General features: G+C 43.7%; 1 protein-coding gene across 5 annotated transcripts; it reads left to right on the forward strand.

The window, feature by feature from the left end:
- Positions 1–103: 103 nt before the first annotated feature.
- Positions 104–25,473, forward strand: LOC139368748 (kinesin heavy chain-like). Of its 5 annotated transcripts, none has more exons than XM_071108057.1 (30): positions 450–677; positions 2,307–2,394; positions 2,674–2,747; positions 3,030–3,134; positions 3,279–3,327; positions 3,441–3,496; positions 3,660–3,747; positions 4,348–4,472; positions 4,778–4,882; positions 5,201–5,349; positions 5,774–5,922; positions 6,623–6,807; positions 7,105–7,173; positions 10,006–10,212; positions 10,440–10,586; positions 11,027–11,215; positions 11,479–11,596; positions 12,030–12,091; positions 12,190–12,302; positions 12,472–12,573; positions 12,760–12,820; positions 14,173–14,244; positions 14,356–14,460; positions 14,893–14,913; positions 17,329–17,545; positions 17,812–17,977; positions 18,106–18,191; positions 22,942–22,969; positions 23,127–23,212; positions 23,380–23,516. In XM_071108057.1, exons 1-29 carry the CDS (start codon positions 549–551, stop codon positions 23,203–23,205), a joined length of 3,144 nt encoding a protein of 1,047 aa, XP_070964158.1. In that variant the 5' UTR covers positions 450–548; the 3' UTR covers positions 23,206–23,212; positions 23,380–23,516. The 5 variants fall into 5 exon arrangements, with proteins under 5 accessions (XP_070964162.1, XP_070964161.1, XP_070964158.1 ...); XM_071108058.1 differs by having other exon boundaries at positions 18,109–18,191; XM_071108059.1 differs by having other exon boundaries at positions 12,193–12,302.

A 25,473-nucleotide genomic window follows, 5' to 3' on the forward strand; every position in this document is an offset into this window, starting at 1 on the left:
TAAATGACGTTCTGATGCTGCTGATAGGCTACATCCGGTGCCTGGATGATATGGATGCTGAGGCGGGTACCACTTTAAAGGGAAGAGGCAGACCACGCCCTACGCTCCACACAGTAAAGAAGTCTCACCTTCAACCAGCCTGACCGACTGTGCCGCCATCTATCTGACAACGACACATATGAGAAAAACATCCGTGACTACGTCCATCTTTCAAGATTTAGCCAGAGGAGGAATTTAGCAAAAAATCTATATATTCTTACAAGGATGTAACCCATTGCGATTTTAATCAGAATTTACATGGCCTATTTTTGCTGCGACATGCTCGAAGCATCATTTTTGGCCTCTAAATTGTAGTTTATCTGTTGTCAACTGTCAAGCGTTACCTCTTGAGTTGAAATATTGTTCTACCTTTAAGACATCCGTTTAAGGACGTTTCTGGTTGCATCTTAGCAGATCGTTCATTCATTATTTTACGATCGACGGGCTGCAAATTGCTTTAATCTGATTCTCGATTAGTTTATTCCAACCCCATCCATTGAATTTGCGCAATGGCCGATGTAACCTCAGAATGTAATATCAAAGTTTTGTGTCGCTTTCGCCCCCTGAATCAATCGGAGATTCTGCGTGGGGATCAATTTATCCCTACATTTCAAGGAGATGACAGTGTCAACGTTGGGGTAAGGCGCTTTGTTTCTCATATGCTCATTAATAAATAATTAACCTGTTATAATTAACCTGTTATGTTTTCGTTTGGACTGCCAATAATAACAATGATTTGTGATTGAAATTAGGCCCTACCTGATTATTTACAATCGTTATTACTGCGTAGCCCAACCATGTAAAGGCAAATGTGATTCTATTCAGTGCAGTCGGCTCAGTGTAGGCTCATTTACTGGTCACGTTTTATTTTCTGCAGTTACATCGGCCCCCATAATCGACACCAACTTACATGAACCTTTTCCCTGCTTAGGCTATGAATAACATACATGAAAACGGGCTGAAGATACTACACGCCTATTTGGATGATCAACCTAGCCTGTCTATAACACCAGTGTTATGAAACAGGCAGGGAGCAGGTCTCGAACCCTCGACCTTCTAGCCCGAGGTCCGGTGCGCTATCGACTGTGCCGCAAAAGCATGCTCGTGCGGCAGAGTCGATTTCCGCGCTTATAATCGTTACACGATTGCTTTGATTATCGGGGAGATGTTCAGGATAAAACATTCAGGCTGCTGTTATTCGTGTTGTAATGAGTTGGTTCGTAGGTAATGACAATGGTACATTAGATGTATGTACAAGGAATGTAGATAATGTAGGCCCAAGATCAATGCCAGTTCATTAAACACAGTGCCGCTTAATCAGTCCCTCTTCAGACAGGCCTACTAGTCTTCATGGTTCGATCAGGGCCAGGACAGAGTGGATTCATTTAGAGTTTAGCTAAGGATGTTCATGGAAACCTTAGGCTGACCTCTTCAGTCATAATTCTTAACAATGGGCCAAGAACCTGTTCTCTTATTGCACATGGAGGAGAGGATCAATATCATTCTACTGTTTAGAACGGATCCACTCTCCTCTGTGCCAGACTGACTCTGTGGACAATGATTTTGTCATGGGGATGCGTCTGTAGTGCTAGTGATCAGATACTCTTCTGTTTTTCTAAAAGGATTGAGATTCAATATATTATAGGCCTACATTGCAAGTTTGAATGATCCTATATGCATTCTGAATGATTTCCATATTTTCCATACCTGCTGTGTTAAAATCCAGTCTGAGTCAAGCTCTTGGTTATGCGTCATCTGCTTCAGTCAATGATAACCTATATGACATCATTTCCCAAAGGCTTACAAGACTAGCATGTGGTGAAGTGACAAGCAGGGTTGCACTTAAGATCACATCGTTGTGAGATGATTCTAAACCTTTTTGGTAGGCACGCAGATTAAACACTATGCCCTCCAAACTCTATCCTAGGACGTTTTGGAAACGGGATTATTTCTCTACGGTTTTGGTACTTATTGTCTCTGACCTCTTTTCATCTGTCCCTTTAATTGATTCAGTGATTGACAAACATATATTGTCTACCACTATCCATAAATAAGGAACCAAGAACAAACTTGATTGCATTTCCATTGTTGTTTGTTTGTTTGGCATATACAGTTTACATGAAATAACAATGCTAATTGGAAAGACAATTGGAGACAAGAAAATGTCCCTCATTATGTCTAGGCTATATCTTGCTTCATCCTGGTCTGTGTAGTTACAGCTACCATTTTTGGTTTACAAAATGACCTAATGTCTTTGTGTCTCCCAGGGGCGGTCCTATGTGTTCGACCGGGTTTTTCCCACCAACACCACTCAGGAGCAGGTCTACAATGCCTGTGCTAAGCAAATTGTCAAGGGTAAGGACCAGATACGGTCAACAATGGCAGAACAACATCCACATGCAGACTATGGAGGTGTAGAGAGATAAAAGAGAAATCGACATGGGGTTTTGACTCATCAATTGATTAAACCAGTCGGTGACATCACACAGTATTACTTGCTGCCGTTGTTTCCCATAACTGTGTTCATATTAAATGTTGTTGGTGTTTTTCTTATTTTCAGACTTGAAGGCCTGAAGAAATTCTTTCATTTGTATAATTTCCTCAAATGATCTTGGTTTCCCTCTGTTTATATAGATGTGCTGGGTGGATACAACGGCACTATTTTCGCATATGGACAGACTGCCTCTGGGAAGACTCACACCATGGAGGTACAGTGGGAGTCATTACAATGATGAGAAAAACGAATATACATAATCCAGTATTTTAAAATACTTTTTATCTTCTTAAAAAGTGATGATTTCGCATTATGAAATAACTCCATAAATCAGCATAAATATGGCTTCAGTTTGGTTTCAATCAAAATGTAATACCCCGGATCTTGCTTTGGGGGCATTTGTACCCCCTCTGGTAAATCCTTTTGGAAAAACACTGCTTGTAATGATACGAGGGTTTTAAACACCAGAGACTGACTGCACAGTATGTCTTTATAGGGAAAACTGCATGACCCCAATCAGATGGGCATCATCCCCAGGATTGCAGAGGACATCTTCAACCATATCTTTGGCATGGATGAGAACCTGGAGTTCCACATCAAGGTTTGGATTCATCTCCATCTCCTCAACCAAATTTAGGATGATACCACAATGACTCAGTGGCATTAAGTATTGCTCTTACATGAAGCCACAGCATGTTTGACTTTTGATTGTGATTATCTTATCTTTTCTCTTTCCTCTTCTAAGGTTTCATATTTTGAAGTCTATATGGACAAAATTCGTGATCTCCTGGATGGTTTGTACACAGTTTACCAAAATGTTATATACCAAGTCCACATCCAATGCCATTACTGAGCCAAATCTTCTTCAAAGACTGTCTGCTCTAAAGGTTATTTATTTATCTTGTAGTGACCAAGACTAACCTGGCTGTTCATGAGGATAAGAACAAGATCCCATATGTAAAGGTGGGTTTACCAAGGCCAACCATACCTAACTACCCCAACATCTGTTTATAACTGTGCATTAGATTTTCCAATAAAAAAGGAGCTTGCATATTCATTATTAACCCTTTATTATCTCACTCCTCTACCATCCCTGTCTCCCCCTTCCCCACTCCTTGTGATGTAGGGTTGCACTGAGCGCTTTGTGTCCAGCCCTGATGAGGTCATGGATGTCATTGACGAGGGGAAAAACAACCGCCATGTTGCCGTGACCAGTAAGCCTTCAGAATGTTTCATTCCACCACTATCCATCTAAGAAGATAATCCAGTGCCATGTTTTTCTGCTAGCAGGAGAGTTGCATGGTTAGTGAAGTGTCTGGTGACAGTTCAGCCATGTGACTCATTATGGCTTATATAGTATCACTTCTTCCCACTTGTATTCTACTTACAAGCAGTATCTCTACGTATATGGAGGACCTTCTCAATTACAAGGGTCCAACTGGGTGTCTGCTGGCTAATGTAATGCTGACTCACTGTAGCATAGTCATAACACTGTAATGGGCTCAGGTCTGCTGAAAAGGAGTTGGTACTATAAGATAGGAGCAGCTTACTAACATGAGCCTTTATTCTGGGCACTGTATGTCGCATCAGGAGAATGACTCCGATATTGGTCCTATCCTGAAATGGTTTTTATAGAGTACATTGCGTACTCTCATTTGCATCGTATATCAGTGAGAAACTTGCATTATTGATCCAGAAAAACATTGATTCTGCCCATCAAAATAAACAAAACACACTTAAATCCCTTAATACACTATAGGCTTATTTTGTGCAAAGATGCTCATTCGACTCCATGTTGTTCTCTCTCCCCATAGACATGAATGAGCACAGCTCTCGCAGTCACAGCATCTTCCTGATCAACATCAAGCAAGAGCATACGGAGACAGAGCAGAAGCTGTGTGGGAAACTCTATCTGGTGGACTTGGCTGGTAGTGAGAAGGTAAGACCTGTCTGTCTGCCTGTCTGGTTTACCTGGCTGGGCTAAGGTGAGAGAGACTATGGACCGCTAAAGCCATTTCTCCTCTGTATACTCCATTGTAGCAGCATTTCTCAGAACCAAGAGATGATGTATGGAGCTATGTCCAGAAGGACAGATTTTAGTGACCTTTTAGTGACCTTTCCATGGGTCATTAAGTCACAGTCGGTAATTAAGTTTCTCCATCTCTCCCTCTCTCTGTTTCACTCTCTCTCTGTTTCTCTCTCTGTTTCTCTCTTTGTTTCTCTCTGGCTCTCTCTCTCTCTCAGGTCAGCAAAACCGGTGCTGCGGGCGCCGTCCTTGATGAGGCCAAAAACATCAATAAGTCCCTGTCCGCTCTGGGCAACGTGATATCTGCTCTGGCCGAAGGGACGGTGAGTCCAGTACACAGCCGTCCACCTTACTTATCATTCATCCCAGCACCTCCACACATCCATCTGTATCAACTTACAGCACATTCATCTCCAAGCCACCAACCCAACCCAACCCCTGGACCTGCTAATGAAGGTTCACAACTCAGTGCCAACCCATCTGAAGCCTAGTCAATGCCAACTCACTACTCACCACACACACCAATGCCAACCTTCTCCTGGCCTTACTCTGCCAGCAAGGTTAACTGAATGCTGCATTTGTACTCCTACTTCCCCTTCTCTTACTCACTGTATCTCTTCTTCCTCTGTTTTATTTGGCAGAAAACTCACGTGCCATACCGTGACAGCAAGATGACCCGTATTCTGCAGGACTCTCTGGGGGGAAACTGTAGGACCACCATGTTCATCTGCTGCTCCCCCTCCAGCTACAACGATGCCGAAACCAAATCCACCCTGATGTTCGGACAACGGTAACAAACACTTCTCCCTACACTGATAATGTACTCATTTAGCAGGTTCTACACTCTGCTCACAGTTCTACTCAAAAACGGCCCTAGTCAAAGGATTTTGAATCAGTATTTCCTAAATCCGTATTCATAATCTATTGCTCCAGAATAAATAGACAGTATATACTGTATAAACCTGTATTATATTATCCCCACTATAATTCATTTTTATTTAACTAGGCAAGTTAGTTAAGAACAAACTCTTATTTTCAATGACAGCCTAGGCTGTCTCTGTTGGGTTAACTGCCTGTTCAGGGGCAGAATGACAGATTTGTACCTTGTCAGCTCGGGGATATAAACTTGCAACCTTTCGGTTACTAGTCCAACGCTCTAACCACTAGGCTACCCTGCCGCCCAATCTGTGACTGCATTCGCTCTACTTTCGCAGTGCTAAGACCATCAGGAACACGGCGTCCGTCAACCTGGAGCTTACGGCCGATCAGTGGAAGAGGAAGTACGAGAAGGAGAAGGAGAAGAACAAGACCATGAAGGAGACCACCCAGAGGCTGGAGGCTGAGCTCAACCGCTGGAGGAACGGTTAGACTTACTGAGAGATAAAAAGAGTTTACTGGATTGAAACATTCTATAGGTCATAATTACATTCCTAGTTTATTACATTTGATTCTTGTTAATTACAGTATTTTTCACAATGTTGATTAATTTACAGTTGTAAAGGTATGCGAAACTGGCCGCACTGAAGTCAGGCGCAGGAGAGCAGAATTGGGTAGCAAACGGAGCCCTTTATTATGGCGAACAGACACCCGGCACTAAGAAAAATAAACAAATACGGGTTGACATAACCCGGCGCAAACCAGTCTGATGTGCACATACACGTAACAACAAACCATTCCACACACAGACAGGGGGGGAAACAGAGGGTTAAATACACATCAAATAATGAGGGAATGTAAACCAGGTGTGCGGGAAAACAAGACAAAACAAATGAAAAGTGGATCGGCGATGGCTAGAAGACCGGTGACGTCGACTGCCGAACGCCGCCCAAACAAGGAGAGGAACTGACTTCGGCGGAAGTCGTGACAACAGTCTTAATATACTTTGCCTTGCAAAATGCTTGCCTTGCATATTCTTGATACGCCTATAACTCTGTTTACCTAAGGAGGGGAACAAGGCACATCGTGTCAGCACACTTATGTGTGTCCATTCTCTTAAGAGCTGACATAGGCTGCTGACCCATCATTTCCTTTCTCCATCCTCTCCACTCTTCATGCTCCTCCAGGGGAGAACGTTCCTGAGATGGAGAGGACCACTGCTGACGTGGTGCGTCTGGAGTCGGTGGAGGAGCGGAGCCCCGTGTTGATCCTGGACAACGACACCTCCTCCATCGTGGTGCGTATCTCCGAGGAGGAGCGTCAGAAATACGAGGAGGAGATCCGCAAGCTCTACAAGCAGTTGGACGACAAGGTGCCTGTTCAAACACACACACACACACAAACACACACACACACACACACACACACACACACACACACACACACACACACACACACACACACACACACACACACACACACACACACACACACACACACACACACACACACACACACACACATACTCATTGGGGGGTATGGAGATCTACACATGCACACACTGTATACAAAAAAACAAAGTAGACTAGTATCCTTTAAAACAAACAGTACAATGTCCTCAATTCATTTCCACCAGTAAACCGAGTGACCATAGTGTGTGTCTCCACAGGATGATGAGATCAATCTGCAGTGTCAGTTGGTTGAGAAACTGAAGGAGCAGATGCTGGATCAGGATGAGGTGAACTTTCTCGGACACACACTGTTCCCCTCTCTGTCTGTATCTCTGTTCCCCTCTCTGTCTGTATCTCTGTTCCCTTCTCTGTCTGTATCTCTGTTCCCCTCTCTGTCTGTATCTCTGTTCCCCTCTCTGTCTGTATCTCTGTTCCCCTCTCTGTCTGTATCTCTGTTCCCTTCTCTGTCTGTATCTCTGTTCCCCTCTCTGTCTGTATCTCTGTTCCCCTCTCGGTCTGTATCTCTGTTCCCCTCTCTGTCTGTATCTCTGTTCCCCTCTCTGTCTGTATCTCTGTTCCCCTCTCTGTCTGTATCTCTGTTCCCCTCACTGTCTGTATCTCTGTTCCCCTCTCTGTCTGTATCTCTGTTCCCCTCTCTGTCTGTATCTCTGTTCCCCTCTCTGTCTGTATCTCTGTTCCCCTCACTGTCTGTATCTCTGTTCCCCTCTCTGTCTGTATCTCTGTCAGTATCTCTGTTCCCCTCTCTGTCTGTATCTCTGTTCCCCTCTCTGTCTGTATCTCTGTCTGTATCTCTGTTCCCTCACTGTCTGTATCTCTGTTCCCCTCTCTGTCTGTATCTCTGTTCCCCTCTCTGTCTGTATCTCTGTTCCCCTCACTGTCTGTATCTCTGTTCCCCTCTCTGTCTGCATCTCTGTTCCCCTCTCTGTCTGTATCTCTGTCTGTATCTCTGTTCCCCTCTCTGTCTGTATCTCTGTTCCCTCACTGTCTGTATCTCTGTTCCCCTCACTGTCTGAATCTCTGTTCCCCTCTCTGTCTGTATCTCTGTTCCCCTCACTGTCTGTATCTCTGTTCCCCTCACTGTCTGTATCTCTGTTCCCCTCTCTGTCTGTATCTCTGTTCCCCTCTCTGTCTGTATCTCTGTCAGTATCTCTGTTCCCCTCTCTGTCTGTATCTCTGTTCCTCTCTGTCTGTATCTCTGTTCCCCTCACTGTCTGTATCTCTGTTCCCCTCTCTGTCTGTATCTCTGTTCCCCTCACTGTCTGTATCTCTGTTCCCCTCACTGTCTGTATCTCTGTTCCCCTCACTGTCTGTATCTCTGTTCCCCTCTCTGTCTGTATCTCTGTTCCCCTCTCTGTCTGTATCTCTGTTCCCCTCTCTGTCTGTATCTCTGTTCCCCTCTCTGTCTGTATCTCTGTTCCCCTCTCTGTCTGTATCTCTGTCAGTATCTCTGTTCCCCTCTCTGTCTGTATCTCTGTTCCCCTCTCTGTCTGCATCTCTGTTCCCCTCTCTGTCTGTATCTCTGTTCCCCTCTCTGTCTTTATCTCTGTTCCCCTCACTGTCTGTATCTCTGTTCCCCTCTCTGTCTGCATCTCTGTTCCCCTCTCTGTCTGTATCTCTGTCTGTATCTCTGTTCCCCTCTCTGTCTGTATCTCTGTCTGTATCTCTGTTCCCTCACTGTCTGTATCTCTGTTCCCCTCACTGTCTGTATCTCTGTTCCCCTCTCTGTCTGTATCTCTGTTCCCCTCACTGTCTGTATCTCTGTTCCCCTCACTGTCTGTATCTCTGTTCCCCTCTCTGTCTGTATCTCTGTTCCCCTCTCTGTCTGTATCTCTGTCAGTATCTCTGTTCCCCTCTCTGTCTGTATCTCTGTCTGTATCTCTGTTCCCTTCTCTGTCTGTATCTCTGTTTACTTCTCTGTCTGTATCTCTGTTCCCTTCTCTGTCTGTATCTCTGTTCCCTTCTCTGTCTGTATCTCTGCTCCCCTCTCTGTCTGTATCTCTGTCTGTATCGCTGTTCCCTTCTCTGTCTGTATCTCTGCTCCCCTCTCTGTCTGTATCTCTGCTCCCCTCTCTGTCTGTATCTCTGCTCCCCTCTTTGTATGTATCTCTGCTCCCCTCTCGGTCTGTATCTCTGCTCCCCTCTCTGTCTGTATCTCTGTTCCCCTCACTGTCTGTATCTCTGTCTGTATCTCTGTTCCCTTCTCTGTCTGTATCTCTGTTCCCCTCTCTGTCTGTATCTCTGCTCCCCTCTCGGTCTGTATCTCTGCTCCCCTCTCGGTCTGTATCTCTATTCCCCTCTCTGTCTGTATCTCTGTTCCCCTCTCTGTCTGTATCTCTGTTCCCCTCTCTGTCTGTATCTCTGCTCCCCTCTCTGTCTGTATCTCTGTTCCCCTCTCTGTCTGTATCTCTGTTCCCCTCTCTGTCTGTATCTCTGTTCCCCTCTCTCTCTGTATCTCTGTCAGTATCTCTGTCTGTATCTCTGTTCCCCTCTCTGTCTGTATCTCTGTTCCCCTCTCTGTCTGTATCTCTGTTCCTCTCTCTGTCTGTATCTCTGTCCAGGCATCTCTTGGCCACGCAAAGGTCTTCTTCACAAATGTATTGTGATTCAAATCTTGATTATCCAGAATCTAAACATGTTGGTAATATAGGTAGTATATAGTGCTCTTTGTGTTGTGGACACTAGGGGGAGTAGTGGTAGAGGTGACATCTAATGGGGATTCAATGTCAGTGCATGTGCACTAGGTCTATACAGAAAGTAGTAGAATTATAACCAAGCAAACAAATAGCCTGGAATCCTCTACATATAATACCCAATATATGTGATAATCTGATACATTTGACTGTATAAGCCATTTCCTACCCTTTCAGTTAGCCAACAAATCTCTTTCAATAGATCAGTTGTCATAGCAGCAGGGATGACTCTGCGCCAGTTCTAAATCTAGGCCATCTGTGTGTGCCTTGTGTGTGGTTGTGTACTGTATGTGTACTGTGTGTGAATATTACTTATATTGTGTGTTGTCTGTATACTGTTCCTACATATGATCATGTTTGTGAGGCTGTGTTTATGTGATCGTTATCACTCTCTCTCTCTCTCTCCAGCTGCTGGCATCTTCTCGTGGGGATGGGGACAAGGTGCAGGCAGAGCTGGGTCGTCTGCAGGTGGAGAGCAGCTGTGCCAAGACAGAGGTGAAGGAGGTGCTGCAGGCCCTGGAGGAGCTGGCCATCAACTATGACCAGAAGAGCCAGGAGGTGGAGGAGAAGGGCCTGCAGAACCAGCTGCTGGCCGACCAGTTGGCCCAGAAGATGGTGGGTCCACAGGGCATAGAAATACATGCCATAGAGTGTACAGAAAGTCTACTATGAACTTCTATAAAGTCTTGTATGGATTCTTTGCTCTACTTGAAATTACCAGAGGTCTGCCAACGTGGTGGCATTACTTAGCTGACATTTTTGCATAAGTAAATCTGTAGCCTATGTCTCTCGTTTATTCCACTCATCCCTCCCTCCCTCCTTCCATCCTGTCTGCTGTGCAGGCCAGTCTGATGGAGCTGGAGGCGGAGCTATCCCACATGCAGGAAGTGAGTGGTCAGCAGAGGAAGCGCATCGCTGACGTCCTCAACGGCCTGATGAGGGACCTAAGTGAGTTCAGCACCATCGTGGGCAACGGGGAGATCAAGCTGGTGAGTTAATTACATCTCATACTGCTCTCCTCTGGAACTGCTGAGTGGTAGAAAAATTAGGTAGATTAGTAGCAGAGGAGGTTGGTGAGGGAAGGACAGCTCATAATAATGATGGAATGGAGTGAATGGAATGGTATGAAACACATTGAAAACCAGGTGTTTGATGTGTTTGAGACCATTCCATGCATTATGTTCCAGCCATTACAATGAGCCCTACCTCCCAATTTATAGTGCCACCAGCCACCACTGATGGACAGATAGAGAGGTTTTGTATACAGTATACTCTTCAGCTTTGGAGCCACCGCCCCATCATTAAAATCCACCCTGTCCGCCCCCTTTCTCATCCCTGCATCTCTCTTTCTGTGTACCTTTCTTTCAATCCCTCTCCCTCATTTTCTCTAATCTGTCATTCTCTCTCTCTCTCTCTCTCTCTGCTGTAGCCGGTGGAGATCAGCGGGGCGATCGAGGAGGAGTTCACGGTGGCCCGTCTCTACATCAGTAAGATCAAGTCGGAGGTCAAGTCCATGGTGAAGCGCTGTCGCCAGCTGGAGAACCTGCAGCTGGAGTGTCATCGCAAAATGGAGGAGACAGGCCGCGAGCTCTCCTCCTGCCAGCTCCTCATCTCACAGGTCAGCCTCCAGCTCTACTGGGCACCTCAGTATCAATATCACAACTTGCTAGAATGACTATACACAGCATATGTGTAGAAATACATAGGGTATGTTGATACCGTGTATACATACAGTAGATACACTTTACCACTGCACACTATGACAACATTCTTCCCTCATGTCATTGACAAACTTTAGAGACTTTGTACATTTTCTAAACTGTATAGATGGGAGTGTAGTGTGCCACGTCAGCTGAGTGACTCTGTTTGGGGTGTTCGCAGCATGAAGCCAAGATCCGGTCTTTGACAGAGTACATGCAGAGTGTAGAGCTTAAGAAGAGGATGCTGGAGGAGAGCCACGACTCCCTCAGCGAGGAGCTGGCCAAGCTGCAGGACCAAGGTAACACATCGCTATATACCTGTAACACACCTGTACACACCCTCCACCCTCACTTCAGCCAGGCTACAGGACCCAGGTAACACACCTGTACACACCCTCCACCCTCACTTCAGCCAGGCTACAGGACCCAGGTAACACATCGCTATATACCTGTAACACACCTGTACACACCCTCCACCCTCACTTCAGCCAGGCTACAGGACCCAGGTAACACATCGCTATATACCTGTAACACACCTGTACACACCCTCCACCCTCACATCAGCCAGGCTACAGGACTCAGGTAACACACCTGTACACACCCTCCACCCTCACATCAGCCAGGCTACAGGACTCAGGTAACACACCTGTACACATCATCCACCCTCACATCAGCCAGGCTCATGGACCCAGGTGGGAAAACATATCTTATAGATCTATTTCTATGTTACAGATAACTCTCTGCTTGAAGAGAAGGATGGAGAGAAGGGTGAGACTGAGGAGGGTAACGTCAAGGTAAACAAGGATTCCAATAATGCTAATCATGTCACCCAGTAATGACTGAAATAAAATGAAACCGGCAGTGTGATTTTCCTCATTGTTCGATGGTTCAGAAGGTTCCTCGGCAGCAGGGGGAGGAGTCTCACCGTGGTCTGCACCACATGCAGATGGCCCGTCTCCGGGATGAGATCAACGAGAAGCAGAGGATCATCGATGACCTCACTGAGTCAGTGTCATCAGAACTACTGGAAGCCTCTTCATTTATGTGCCATTGATGAGATAAAACAAAACAATTATGAAAACATTCACTTCACTTTTAAAAACCTTCAACATTCAACTTTTTCACTCTCTCTCTTTTATTAAACATTATATTATTATCGGTCTCTCTCTCTCAGTCATAACCAGAAGCTGCAGATTGAGTTGGCTCAGGTGCTTGCCGACTTTGACCGTCTGAAGAGCGTGGACAGCAGCAAGAGCGAGCGGCTGGAGGAGCTGTCGTAAGTCTGAACACACACATAAACACACACAAACACACACACACACACACACACACACACACACACACACACACACACACACACACACACTGACACAATGTGAACTCACTTCACAGTTTAACAAAGTTAAGAAATGTGTTCTGATTTTGATGTTGCTGATGAGTATGTGTTTCCTCTTCCTGTCAGATTTCTACATGAGCGCCATGAGCAGACCAAGCAGGATCTCAAAGGGCTGGAGGAGACTGTCGTGAGTGGCCCTCTCTCTCTTACCCTCCTTTCTCCCTCTTTCTTCTCTCTCTGCTTTAGCTCTTATTTTCTGCACCTTCTCCCTCTTTCTTCTCTCTCTGCTTTAGCTCTTCTTTTCTGCACCTTCTCCCTCTTTCTTCTCTCTCTGCTTTAGCTCTTATTTTCTGCACCTTCTCCCTCTTTCTTCTCTCTCTGCTTTAGCTCTTCTTTTCTGCACCTTCTCCCTCTTTCTTCTCTCTCTGCTTTAGCTCTTATTTTCTGCACCTTCTCCCTCTTTCTTCTCTCTCTGCTTTAGCTCTTCTTTTCTGCACCTTCTCCCTCTTTCTTCTCTCTCTGCTTTAGCTCTTCTTTTCTGCACCTTCTCCCTCTTTCTTCTCTCTCTGCTTTAGCTCTTATTTTCTGCACCTTCTCCCTCTTTCTTCTCTCTCTGCTTTAGCTCTTATTTTCTGCACCTTCTCCCTCTTTCTTCTCTCTCTGCTTTAGCTCTTATTTTCTGCACCTTCTCCCTCTTTCTTCTCTCTCTGCTTTAGCTCTTATTTTCTGCACCTTCTCCCTCTTTCTTCTCTCTCTGCTTTAGCTCTTATTTTCTGCACCTTCTCCCTCTTTCTTCTCTCTCTGCTTTAGCTCTTATTTTCTGCACCTTCTCCCTCTTTCTTCTCTCTCTGCTTTAGCTCTTATTTTCTGCACCTTCTCCCTCTTTCTTCTCTCTCTGCTTTAGCTCTTATTTTCTGCACCTTCTCCCTCTTTCTTCTCTCTCTGCTTTAGCTCTTCTTTTCTGCACCTTCTCCCTCTTTCTTCTCTCTCTGCTTTAGCTCTTATTTTCTGCACCTTCTCCCTCTTTCTTCTCTCTCTGCTTTAGCTCTTATTTTCTGCACCTTCTCCCTCTTTCTTCTCTCTCTGCTTTAGCTCTTATTTTCTGCACCTTCTCCCTCTTTCTTCTCTCTCTGCTTTAGCTCTTATTTTCTGCACCTTCTCCCTCTTTCTTCTCTCTCTGCTTTAGCTCTTATTTTCTGCACCTTCTCCCTCTTTCTTCTCTCTCTGCTTTAGCTCTTATTTTCTGCACCTTCTCCCTCTTTCTTCTCTCTCTGCTTTAGCTCTTCTTTTCTGCACCTTCTCCCTCTTTCTTCTCTCTCTGCTTTAGCTCTTATTTTCTGCACCTTCTCCCTCTTTCTTCTCTCTCAGCTTTAGCTCTTATTTTCTGCACCTTCTCCCTCTTTCTTCTCTCTCTGCTTTAGCTCTTATTTTCTGCACCTTCTCCCTCTTTCTTCTCTCTCTGCTTTAGCTCTTATTTTCTGCACCTTCTCCCTCTTTTTCCTTACTTGACTTATTTTCTTCTACATCTTTGTTTTTCAGGCCCGGGAGCTCCAGACCCTCCACAACCTGCGCAAGCTGTTCGTTCAAGACCTCACGTCGCGGGTTAAAAAAGTGAGTGAGAGATGGAGAAAGAAAGACAGAATATAACCCTATTAATAACTATGAAGGGTACGAAGCCCCCCTTTCCTCTCTCTCTCTGTTCCTCCCTTCATTCTTACACAGAGTACCGAAATGGAACCTGATGATAGTGGGGGGTCTTGCACCCAGAAACAGAAGATTTCCTTTCTTGAGAATAACCTGGACCAGCTTACAAAGGTTCACAAACAGGTGAGAGCCTCACAGGATAAACGTGTTGTCTGACTTGTTTTGATAAAGTAAAACCTAACCAGAAACCTCTCTCCAGCTCTAAGTGTGAACACCTCACAACCTAGCATCGTCCCTTTTTCCCTCTTGCACAGTCAACTCTCTACCCTTCCCACTGGGCACAGATGTGAATTCAACGCCTGTTCCACATTGGTTCAATGTCATTTAGTTGAAATGATGAGGAAACAACGTTGATTCAACCAGTTTGTGCACAGTGGGTTGGCTCCTCTTGGCTCTGTTTCACTCACTCTTTTTTCACCTCTTGTCCTTGTGCTGTTTTGTGTGTGTGGGCATGGATGTGTGTTTGTGTGTATGTGTGTGTCTGTGTGTGTTTGTTTCATGGGTTTCTGTTGTTGTTATTATTGTTGTTGTGTGCATTGAGAGCACACCCTGCAGATGATGGAGTGTTACGGACAGGTACAGGCCCTCGCTTCTCCTTCGCCTCCATGCATCCCTTTTTCTTCTTCATATTTTCAACCTAAAACTTCCCTCTGCTTTGGGCACTATCCATTAGGCTCCTAAAGGGACACAAACTCGATGCTTCCTTAACACTCTCTCTTTGCATGCAATATTTTTTATGAATCTGAGAGATGTTTGAAAGAGAAAAAGAGTGAGTTGTATGTGAGTGCTCGTGTGATACAATACTCACAAAGATGTTGTCACGTGTTATCTGACTGGTTTTTAGCTGTTTTAGTCTGGCATGAACCAAAAGAAGAGGAAAGGTTTCACAGTATATTTACTAGAGGTCGACCGATTATGATTTTTCAACGCCGATACCGATTATTGGAGGACCAAAAAAAGCAGATACCGATTCATAAAAAAAAAATATATATATGCAATAATGACAATTACAACAATACTGAATAAACACTTTTATTTTAACTTAATATAATACATCAATAAAATCAATTTAGCCTCAAATAAATAATGAAGCATGTTCAATTTGGTTTAAATAATGCAAAAACAAAGTGCTGGAGAAGAAAGTAAAAGTGCAATATGTGCTATGTAAAAAAGCTAACGTTTAAGTTCCTTGCTCAGAACATGAGAACATATCAAAGCTGGTGGTTCCTTTTAACATGAGACTTCAATATTCCCAGGTAAGAAGTTTTAGGCTGTAGTTATTATAGGAATTATAGGACTATGTCTCTCTATACCATTTGTATTTCATATACCTTTGACTATTGAATGTTCTTATTGGCACTATTGTATTGCTAGTGTAACAATATAGCTTCCGTCCCTCTCCTCGCCCCAGGGACACATCGACCACAGCCACCCTCGAAGCATCGTTAACCATCGCTCCACAAAAGCCGCGGCCCTTGCAGAGCAAGGGGAACAACTACTTCAAGGTCTCAGAGCGAGTGATGTCATCCTGCTAACTAGCTAGTCATTTCACATCGGTTACACTGGCCTAATCTCTGGAGTTGATAGGCTTGAAGTCATAAACAGCTCAATGCTTGAAGCACAGCGAAGAGCTTCTGGCAAACGCACGGAAGTGCTGTTTGAATGAATGCTTACGAACCTGCTGCTGCCTACCACTGCTCAGTCAGACTGCTCCATCAAATATCAAATCATAGACTTAATTATAACATAATAACACACAGAAATACGAGCCCTAGGTCATTAATATGGTCAAATCTGGAAACTATCATTTCGAAAACAAAATGTTTATTCTTTCAGTGAAATACAGAACCGTTCCGTATTTTATCTAACGGGTGACATCCCTAAGTCTAAATATTACTTTTAAATTGCACAAACTTCAATGTTATGTCATAATTATGTACAATTCTGGCAAATTAATTACGGTCTTTATTAGGAAGAAATGGTCTTCACATAGTTCGCAACGAGCCAGGCGGCCCAAACTACTGCATATACTCTGACTCTGCTTGCACGGAACGCAAGAGAAGTGACACAATTTCCCTAGTTAAAATAAATTCATGTTAGCAGGCAATATTAACTAAATATGCAGGTTTAAAAATATATACTTGTGTATTGATTTTAAAGAAAGGTATTGATGTTTATGGTTAGGTACACATTGGTGCAACGACATTGCTTTTTTCACAAATGCGCTTGTTAAATCATCACCCGTTTGGCGAAGTAGGCTGTGATTTGATGAGAAATTAACAGGCACCACATCGATTATATGCAACACAGGACAAGCTAGATAAACTAGTAATATCATCAACCACCTGTAGTTAACTAGTGATTATGTTAAGATTGATTGTTTTTTATAAGATAAGTTTAATGCTAGCTAGCAACTTACAGTGGCTTCTTGCTGCACTCGCGTAACAGGTAGTCAGCCTGCCACGCAGTCTCCACGTGGAGTGCAATGTAATCGGCCATAATCGGTGTCCAAAACTGCCTATTACCGATTGTTATGAAAACTTGAAATCGGCCCAAATTAATTGGCCATAGATTAATCGGTCAACCTCTAATATTTACCTTTGAATGATATCATGATTTTATGCTAAGGGATATGAGAGAAGAAACATTTCAATTCAAAATACTTATGTGATACAAGATATTCAGAGGACACAAAAATATTGAAAGAAAACTTGCTCATGTGGGTAAATTTAGCATTTGGGGAGTCATAAACGCATAGTTTTATGCCAAGGTCAGTATCCAGTCTCCTCTCCTTCCCTGTTGTTAATACAATCTCCTTTCCCCCTTATTACCCAGTCTCATCCCACCCCTCTCTTACCTTATCCATCCCTGATCAATAAATATTCAGGCAACAAATCTCTCTTCCCTTGTGTCACTCTTATTTCTTCTCACTTCCTCTCTTCTCTCTCTCTCTCTCTCTCTCTCTCTCTTTCTTTCTGTATTTCTCTGTAGCTGGTTCGTGACAATGCAGATCTGCGCTGTGAGCTTCCAAAGTTGGAGAAACGTCTTCGGTCTACTGCTGAGAGAGTTAAGGCCCTGGAGACGGCACTGAGGGACGCCAAGGAGGGCGCCATGATCGACAGGCGTCGCTACCAGCAGGAAGTGGACCGCATCAAAGACGCCATGAGAACCAAGAACACTCTGAGACGCCCCCATGCAGCACAGATCGGTAGCGCACCCACCCCAAATACAGTTCTACTGACTGTGCTGACGTGTCCTCTGTTTATGGATGGAGAGCTTCATAGACAGTCACTGATAAATAGAATACATGATCGGAATGACACAGAACATTTTGAAGATAAAATAGGCGCTTAGACATGGGTCAAATATAGTTATTTTAAGTAACAGGTGGTATATATATATATATGTTTTTTTTAAACATAATTTACCTCTGTATTGTAATACTGATTGATTGGCCTCTGTGTTACCCTGCAGCCAAACCAGTGCGCCCGAAGCAGCTGCCAGTGTGCTCTCCTACCAACCCTTTCTACACACATGTCAGTGAGCCGGCCAACACCTACTGTAATGCCCTGTTCCAGAGTGCCATCACAGAACAGACCACCGTACCTAACTCTCAGCTCAGCTCCGTCCAGACAAACATGTGAGTCCCATCTCACACACTCATATTTATATAGATTAATCCTTTAAGTAAATTTAGCTTTGAATAGTTTACTTGTATTGGTGTGTTATTAGACTCAGGAGTGACTGTGTTCTAATGTCTATGTTAAGCAGAGTGTCCACAGGACTGTGCAACAGAGCAGTCAACCCCACAGACATGCTCGAGTCTTACCCACTCAACATAGACAGGGATAACGGTGAGTACCAGAGCCATACAGTTCACCCATCACCCACACCAACAGTTCTGTTTTTTACTGTATATTACATTTTACCATGGTTAAAAGCTTGTAATTAAGTAATTGAATGTCAGAAAAAAATATAGTAAAAAGTTTAGACACACCTTCTCATTCAAGGGTTTTTCTTTATTTTTTTTTACTATTTTCTACATTGTAGAATAATAGTGAAGACATTAAAACTCTACAATAACACACGTGTTTGAGCCAATCAATTGTGTGGTGACAAAGTAGGGGTGATAATCAGACGATAGCCCTATTTGTGAAAAGACCAAGTCCATATTATGGCAAGAACAGCTCAAATAAGCAAAGAGAAATGACAGTCCATCATTACTTTAAGACATGAAGGTCAGTCAATCAGGAAAATGCTAAGAACTTTGAAAGTTTCAAGTGCAGTCACAAAAACCACCAAGCGCTATGATGAAACTGGCTCTCATGAGGACCGCCACAGGAAAGGAAGACCCAGTGACCTTTGCTGCAGAGGATAAATTCATTAGAGTTATCCGCCTCAGAGATTGCAGACGCATCTCAATATCAACCGATGAGCTAAATTACATCTATGCTCGCTTTGAGGCAAGTAACACTGAAACATGCATGAGAGCATCAGCTGTTCCGGAGGACTGTGTGATCACGCTCTCCGTAGCCGATGTGAGTAAGACCTTTAAACAGGTCAACATTTCCAAGGCCGCAGGGCCAGATGGATTACCAGGATGTGTACTTCGAGCATGCGCTGACCAACTGGCAAGAGTCTTCACTTACATTTTCAATCTGTCCCTGACTGAGTCTGTAATACCAACATGTTTTAAAGCATGTGCCCAAGAACACTAAGGTAACCCACCTAAATGACTACCGACCTGTAGCACTCACGTCTGTAGCCATGAAGTGCTTTGAAAGGCTGGTCATGGCTCATATCAACACCATTATCCCAAAAACCCTAGACCCAATCCAATTTGCATACCGACCCAACAGATCCACAGATGAGGCAATGTCTATTGCACTCAACACTGCCATTTCCCACCTGGACACTGCCCGTTCCCACCTCAACACTGCCCTTTCCCACCAAAGGAACACCTATGTGAGAATGCTATTCATTGACTACAGCTCAGCATTCAACACCATAGTGCCCTCAAAGCTCATCGCTAAGCTAAGGACCCTGGGACTAAACACATCCGCCACGCTAATCCTAAACATGGGGGCCCCTCAGGGGTGTGTCCTTTACTCCCTGAACACTCATGACTGCATGGCCAGGCACGACTCCAACACCATCATCAAGTTTGCCGATGACACAACAGTGATCACTGATCACTGACAACGATGAGACAGCCTATTGGGAGGAGGTCAGAGACCTGGTCTTGTTGTGCAACCTCTCCCTCAACGTGATGAAGACAAAGGAGATGATTGTGGACTACAGGAAAAGGATGACCGAGCACGCGCCCATTCTCATCGATGGGGCTGTAGTGGAGCAGGTTGTGAGCTTCAAGTTCCTTGGTGTCCACATCCCCAACAAACTATCATGGTCCAAACACACTAAGACAGTCGTGAAGAGGGCACGACAAAGCCTATTCCCCCCCAGGAGACTGAAAATATTTGGCATTGGTCCTCAGATCCTCCAAGGTTTCTATAGCTGCACCATCGAGAGCATGACTGGTTGCATCATTGCCTGGTATGGCAACTACAGAGGGTAGTGCGTACGGCCCAGTACATCACTGGGGCCAAGCTTCCTACCATCCAGGACCTCTATACTAGGCAGTGTCAGAGGAAGGCCCTAAAAATTGTCAAAGACTCCAGCCACCCTAGTGATAGACTGTTCTCTCTGCTACCGCACGGCAAGCGGTACCGGAGTACCAAATCTAGGTCCAAAAGGCTTCTTAACAGCTTCTACCCCCAAGCCATAAGACTCCTGAACAGCTAAGGTCTACCAGACCCATCGTTTACGCTGCTGCTACTCTCTGTTTATTATCCATGCATAGTCACTTTAACTCTATCTACATGTACATATTACCTCAACTACCTCGACTAACCGGTGCCCCCGCACATTGACTCTGTTCCGGTACCCCCTGTATATAGCCTCGCTATTGTTATTTTACTGCTGCTGTTTAATTATTTGTTACTTTTATTTTCTATTTTTTACTTAACACTTTTTTTTCTTAAAACTGCATTGTTGGTTAAGGGCTTGTAAGTAAGCATTTCACTGTTGTATTCGGCGCATGTGACAAATTGATTTGTTCAGAGGAGACGTGAATCAGGCCTTCAATGGTCCAATTGCTACAAAGAAACCACTACTAGAGGACACCAATAATAAGAAGAGACATGCTTGGGCCAAGATACACGAGCAATGGACATTAGAGCGGTGGAAATCTGTCCTTTGGCCTGATGAGTCCAAATATGAGTCCAACCGACGTGTCTATTTGAGACGCTGAGTAGGTGAATGGATGGTCTCCACATGTGTGGTTCCCACTGTGAAGCATGGATGAGGAGGTCTGATGGTGTGTGCGTGCTTTGCTGGTGACACTGTCAGTGATCTTTAGAATTCAAGGCACACTTAACCATCCCATCTGATTTGCGCTTAGTGGGACTATCATTTGTTTTTCAACAGAACAATGACCCAACACACTTCCAGTCTGTGTAAGGGATATTTGACAAAGAAGGGGAGTGATGGAGTGCTGCATCAGATGACCTGGCCTCCACAATCACCCGACCTCAACAATGTTTTTTTTTTTTAATTGTACCTTTATTTAACTAGGCAAGTCAGTTAAGAACAAATCCTTATTTACAATGACGGCCTAGGAACAGTGGGTTAACTGCCTTTTTACCTTGTCAGCTACAGGATTCGATCTAGCAACCTTTCGTTTACTGGTCCAATGCTCTAACCACTAGGCTACCTGCTGCCGCAATTCCTAACCATCTTTAGCAATTGAGATGGTTTGGGATGAGTTGGACCACAGAATGAAGGAAAAGCAGCAAACAAGTGCTCAGCATATGTGGGAACTCCATCAAGACTGTTGGAAAAGCATTCCAGGTGAAGCTGGTTGAGAGAATGCCAAGAGTGTGCAAAGCTTTCATTAAGGCAAAGGGTGGCAACTTTGAAGTACTTTGTTTCACACTTTTTTTGGTTACTACATGATTCCATATGTGTTATTTCATAGTTTTGATATCTTCGCTATTATTCTACAATGTAGAAAATAGTAAAAAATAAAGAAAATCCCTTGAATGAGTAGGTGTCCAAACTTTTGACTGGTACAGTATATACAGTGTGTTCAAAAAATATTCAGACCCCTTGACTTTTTCCATTTTTTGTTACTTTACAGCCTTATACCCTCATGAACCTACATACAATATCCCATAATGACAAAGCAAAAACAGGTTTTGAAAATTTTAGCAAATGTATAATTTTTTTTACATTTACATAAATATTCAGACCCTTTATTCAGTACTTTGTTGAAGCACCTTTGGCAGCGATTACAGCCTAAATTCTTCTTGGGTATGACGCTACAAGCTTGGCACACCTGTACTTGGGGAGTTTCTCCCATTCTTCTCTGCAGATCCTCACAAGCTCTGTCAGGTTGGATGGGGAGCGTCGCTGCACAGCTATTTTCAGGTCTCTCCAGAGATGCTCAATTGGGTTCAAGTCTGGGCTCTGGCTGGGCTACACAAGGATATTCAGAGACTTATCCTGAAGCCACAACTGTGTTGTCTTGGCTATGTGCTTAGGGTCGTTGTCCTGTTGGAAGGTGAACCTTCGCCCAGTCTGAGGTCCTGAGCGCTCTGGAGCAGGTTTTCAGGTCGCTCTGTACTTTACTCTATTAATCTTTCCCTTGATCCTATCTAGTCCCCCAGTCCCTGCCGCTGAAAAACATCCCCACAGTATGATGCTGCAACCTTTATGCTTGTCTTTTGGAAAACTCCAAGCAGCCTGTCATGTGCCTTCTACTCCATCTGGCCAATCTACCATGATTGATGGAGTGCTGCAGAGATGGTTATCCTTCTGGAAGGTTCTCCAATCGCCACAGAGGAGCTCTGGAGCTCTGTCAGAGTGACCATCGGGTTCTTGGTAACCTCCCTGACCAAGGCCCTTCTCCGCCGATTGTTCAGTTTAGCTGGGGGGCCAGCTCTAGGAAGAGTCTTGGTGGTTATTAACTTCTTCCATTTAATAATGATGTACACTGTGTTCTTGGGTACCTTCAATGCTGCAGACATGTTTTGGTACCCTTCCCCAGGTCTGTGTCACGACACAATCCTGTATCTGAGCTCTACGGACAATTCCTTTGACCTCATGGCTTGGTTTTTGCTCTGACATGCACTATCAACTGTGGGACTTTATATAGACAGGCATGTATCTTTCCAAATCATGTCCAATCAATTCAATTTACCACAGGTGGACTCCAAGTTGTAGAAACGTATTAAGGATGGTCAATAATAACGGGATGCACCAAAGCTCAATTTGGATCAGAATACTAGGGTCAGAATACTTATGTAAATTGTTGCTGATATTGACATTTAATACATTTGCTAGAATTTCAAAAAAACTGTTTTCCCTTTGTCATTATGGGGTATTGTGGGTAGATTGCTGAGGATTTTTTAATTTAATCCATTTTAGAATAAGGCTGTACCGTAACAAAATGTGGAAAAAGTCAAAGGGTCTGAATACTTTCCGAAGGCACTGTACAGTATATACACACTAATCCTAACTATTCCCTGTTATATTCATGAACAGGAAACACCGTAGACATCAATGACAACAGGTAAGCATATCAGCGTCTCAATTGTATATTGTAAAAGCATTACAAAGAGACTAATATTACTCCCACTTCTACCTCTGTTACTCTATTATTACTACTACTACTACCAGTGCTACTTCTCCCACTCTACAGTACTGAACAGTGTAGTGTGTGTCTGCAGGAGTGATGGACACTGTGGCAGTGAGGTGGAGGACCCAGGCAGACTGTACATCATTCAGCAGGAGACTGCTGCAAGTTAATGCCATGGTAACTAACGCGCACGCACACAGGCGCAAACACACATTAACTCTCTCATCAGACGCATTGTTTACATTCACAACAAATGATGAATTCAATATACATGTTGAAGGATGAATTCCTACTCCTTGTTTGGAATGCATATCCTAACGACCTATTTCCTTTTCTTTCCACAGATGACCAAATACTGTATTCAGGACCGCTCCCATATATTTGCATGCAGCCGTCTAGCTTCCCTCCCCCTGCACCCATACCTGGCCACGGATTCTCCCCTGTAGTCCCAAGCTCAGCCCCATGCTCCCAATGGCGACCACCCTCACACTCCTGTGATTAGAACACATCGTAATGTATACTCCTGTAGAGGTATTGACCAGCACTGTTTCTGTGTATGTACAGTTCCACTTTACTCGACAGTGGCATCATAATGCTGACCTATAGCACCGTCATAACCATGCCCTGGCGCCTCTCCTATAAGACGTTATGCCAGCCTACAACAAAGGATCTCACTCTGCATGTTGCCCAGCTAGCTGAGTAGCCAACTAAATCTGTGCATGTTTCATGACAGTGTTACTCAATTTGCTTTAAACTATCATGAACCACCACGGTGGTATTGACAGACGTCATGTAGAGTTTATGATGCTGTTGTATTAGATGTATGATGTCATTGTCCAGTCAGTACTGAGGCATGTGGAACTCAGCCATGCCCTATGCCCTTTAGAGTCTAACCCAGCCTTAATAATAATGACAGCTGATTTCACATGATCATAACATGCAGTCATGTGTGTACATATATAGAAGTACAGTATCTGTGTATTTACTACCTCTAGATCTACTGATACAACTTATCAACTTAAATCATTATTCCAACATTGTAAGGCAGTGAAGGGAGCTGTTATGTCCTGTCAACTGATTTGTTTGTACAAAGATTCCTCCTCCTTAACATCATGAAGTAAGGTATGATGTTATTGATGAGATAGTCACATCTCTATTTTAAAATGGTACCCCTTCTACCTGCTCTGTGTATTCTGTTATAGGGCACAACATCCTGCCAACATTTCCCAACCCCTATAAAAAAAACAACATTATTCAATATACCACAAAACACCTTCTGGATGTGTTTTTAAACTGCTCCTAACCGAGCTGCCACCAGTATGGGGTTTGAAAGCATTTGATTTGATTGTAACAGTGGCATGTTAGTAATGGCAGCTTACCAATGTGAACTTTACATGGTCCTGTGCTCTGCTGTGTTTTCTCAGTCAGAATCCTGATCAACCAATCGGGACACAGAAAACCAGCAGCTGCTGGAGCTGTGATTGGGAGACCAAGGTCTTTTGACAAGTACTGTACAGTAGAGTTGGTTCACTAACTAGCCGGACTGTACAGTGTTTACTTCAGGTCTACCTAACAGACACTATGACCTAGAATTTGGCCTACTAATGACTGACACCTACAGCACCTCAGGATCTCTGATTGATAACAGTGTGTTGTGGGGTCAGGGCCACCTATATCTTTCAAATCCTTTTGGCTGCATAATTGCTAATTACTGAAGAAAGTGATGAGATAAAGTAACAGTTTGAAAAACTCATTATCCCCTCCACTTGGATAAATTAAAGACTGAATTATTTCAAACCAGACCTGCCCCCAACGATTATTTAGATTCCCATTTGAGGTCATTTTTGGATGTAACAAGTTTGAGAAATTGTACCAGATATTCGACTGTCTGACTTTAGCATATCTAAAATATGTGATGATATTGTTAAACTTGTAAGTATAACAGCATATCATTATGTAGTAAAATGAAAAAATTACACACATAATATTACTTTGTTAGGGAACCATAATGTGTACTGTATGTATTTATATATTTCTGTAGGCCTATATGCTCATTGTGTGATTCATTGTGCGACATGCATATTTTTGTATATACTCATTAAAATATGTGAATCATTATGTTGTAGTTGGCAGAAATAAACCCTTACAGAAATAAGTTCATAGAAGAAAATCATGTCCAAAGAATCATTGTGTTGTGAAAACTTTTGGACTGTGTATTGTGTGAGTGAAGACTGTCCGAATGGTTACTGAGTGAGTGCACAATACAGTGCATTAGGAAAGTATTCAGACCCCTTGACTTTTTCCATATTTTGTTACGTTGCAGCCTTATTCTAAAATGGATTAAACTGTTTTTCTTCCTCATCAATCTACACACAATATTAGAAAATGTAGCAAATGTATAAAAATTAAATCAATTAAATATCACATTTACATAAGTA

Source organism: Oncorhynchus clarkii, chromosome 16 (assembly GCF_045791955.1).
Source record: "Oncorhynchus clarkii lewisi isolate Uvic-CL-2024 chromosome 16, UVic_Ocla_1.0, whole genome shotgun sequence".
NCBI lineage: Eukaryota > Metazoa > Chordata > Actinopteri > Salmoniformes > Salmonidae > Oncorhynchus > Oncorhynchus clarkii.

What these genes read in the sequence shown, in the direction of transcription:
- LOC139368748 (XM_071108057.1), top strand. Translation starts at nt 549, where the DNA reads ATGGCCGATGTAACCTCAGAATGTAATATCAAAGTTTTGTGTCGCTTT. An exon ending in CCGCCATGTTGCCGTGACCA is followed by an intron (nt 3,748 to 4,347) that starts GTAAGCCTTCAG and finishes CTCTCCCCATAG; the next exon opens with ACATGAATGAGCACAGCTCT. An exon ending in ACAAGCAGTTGGACGACAAG is followed by an intron (nt 6,808 to 7,104) that starts GTGCCTGTTCAA and finishes GTGTCTCCACAG; the next exon opens with GATGATGAGATCAATCTGCA.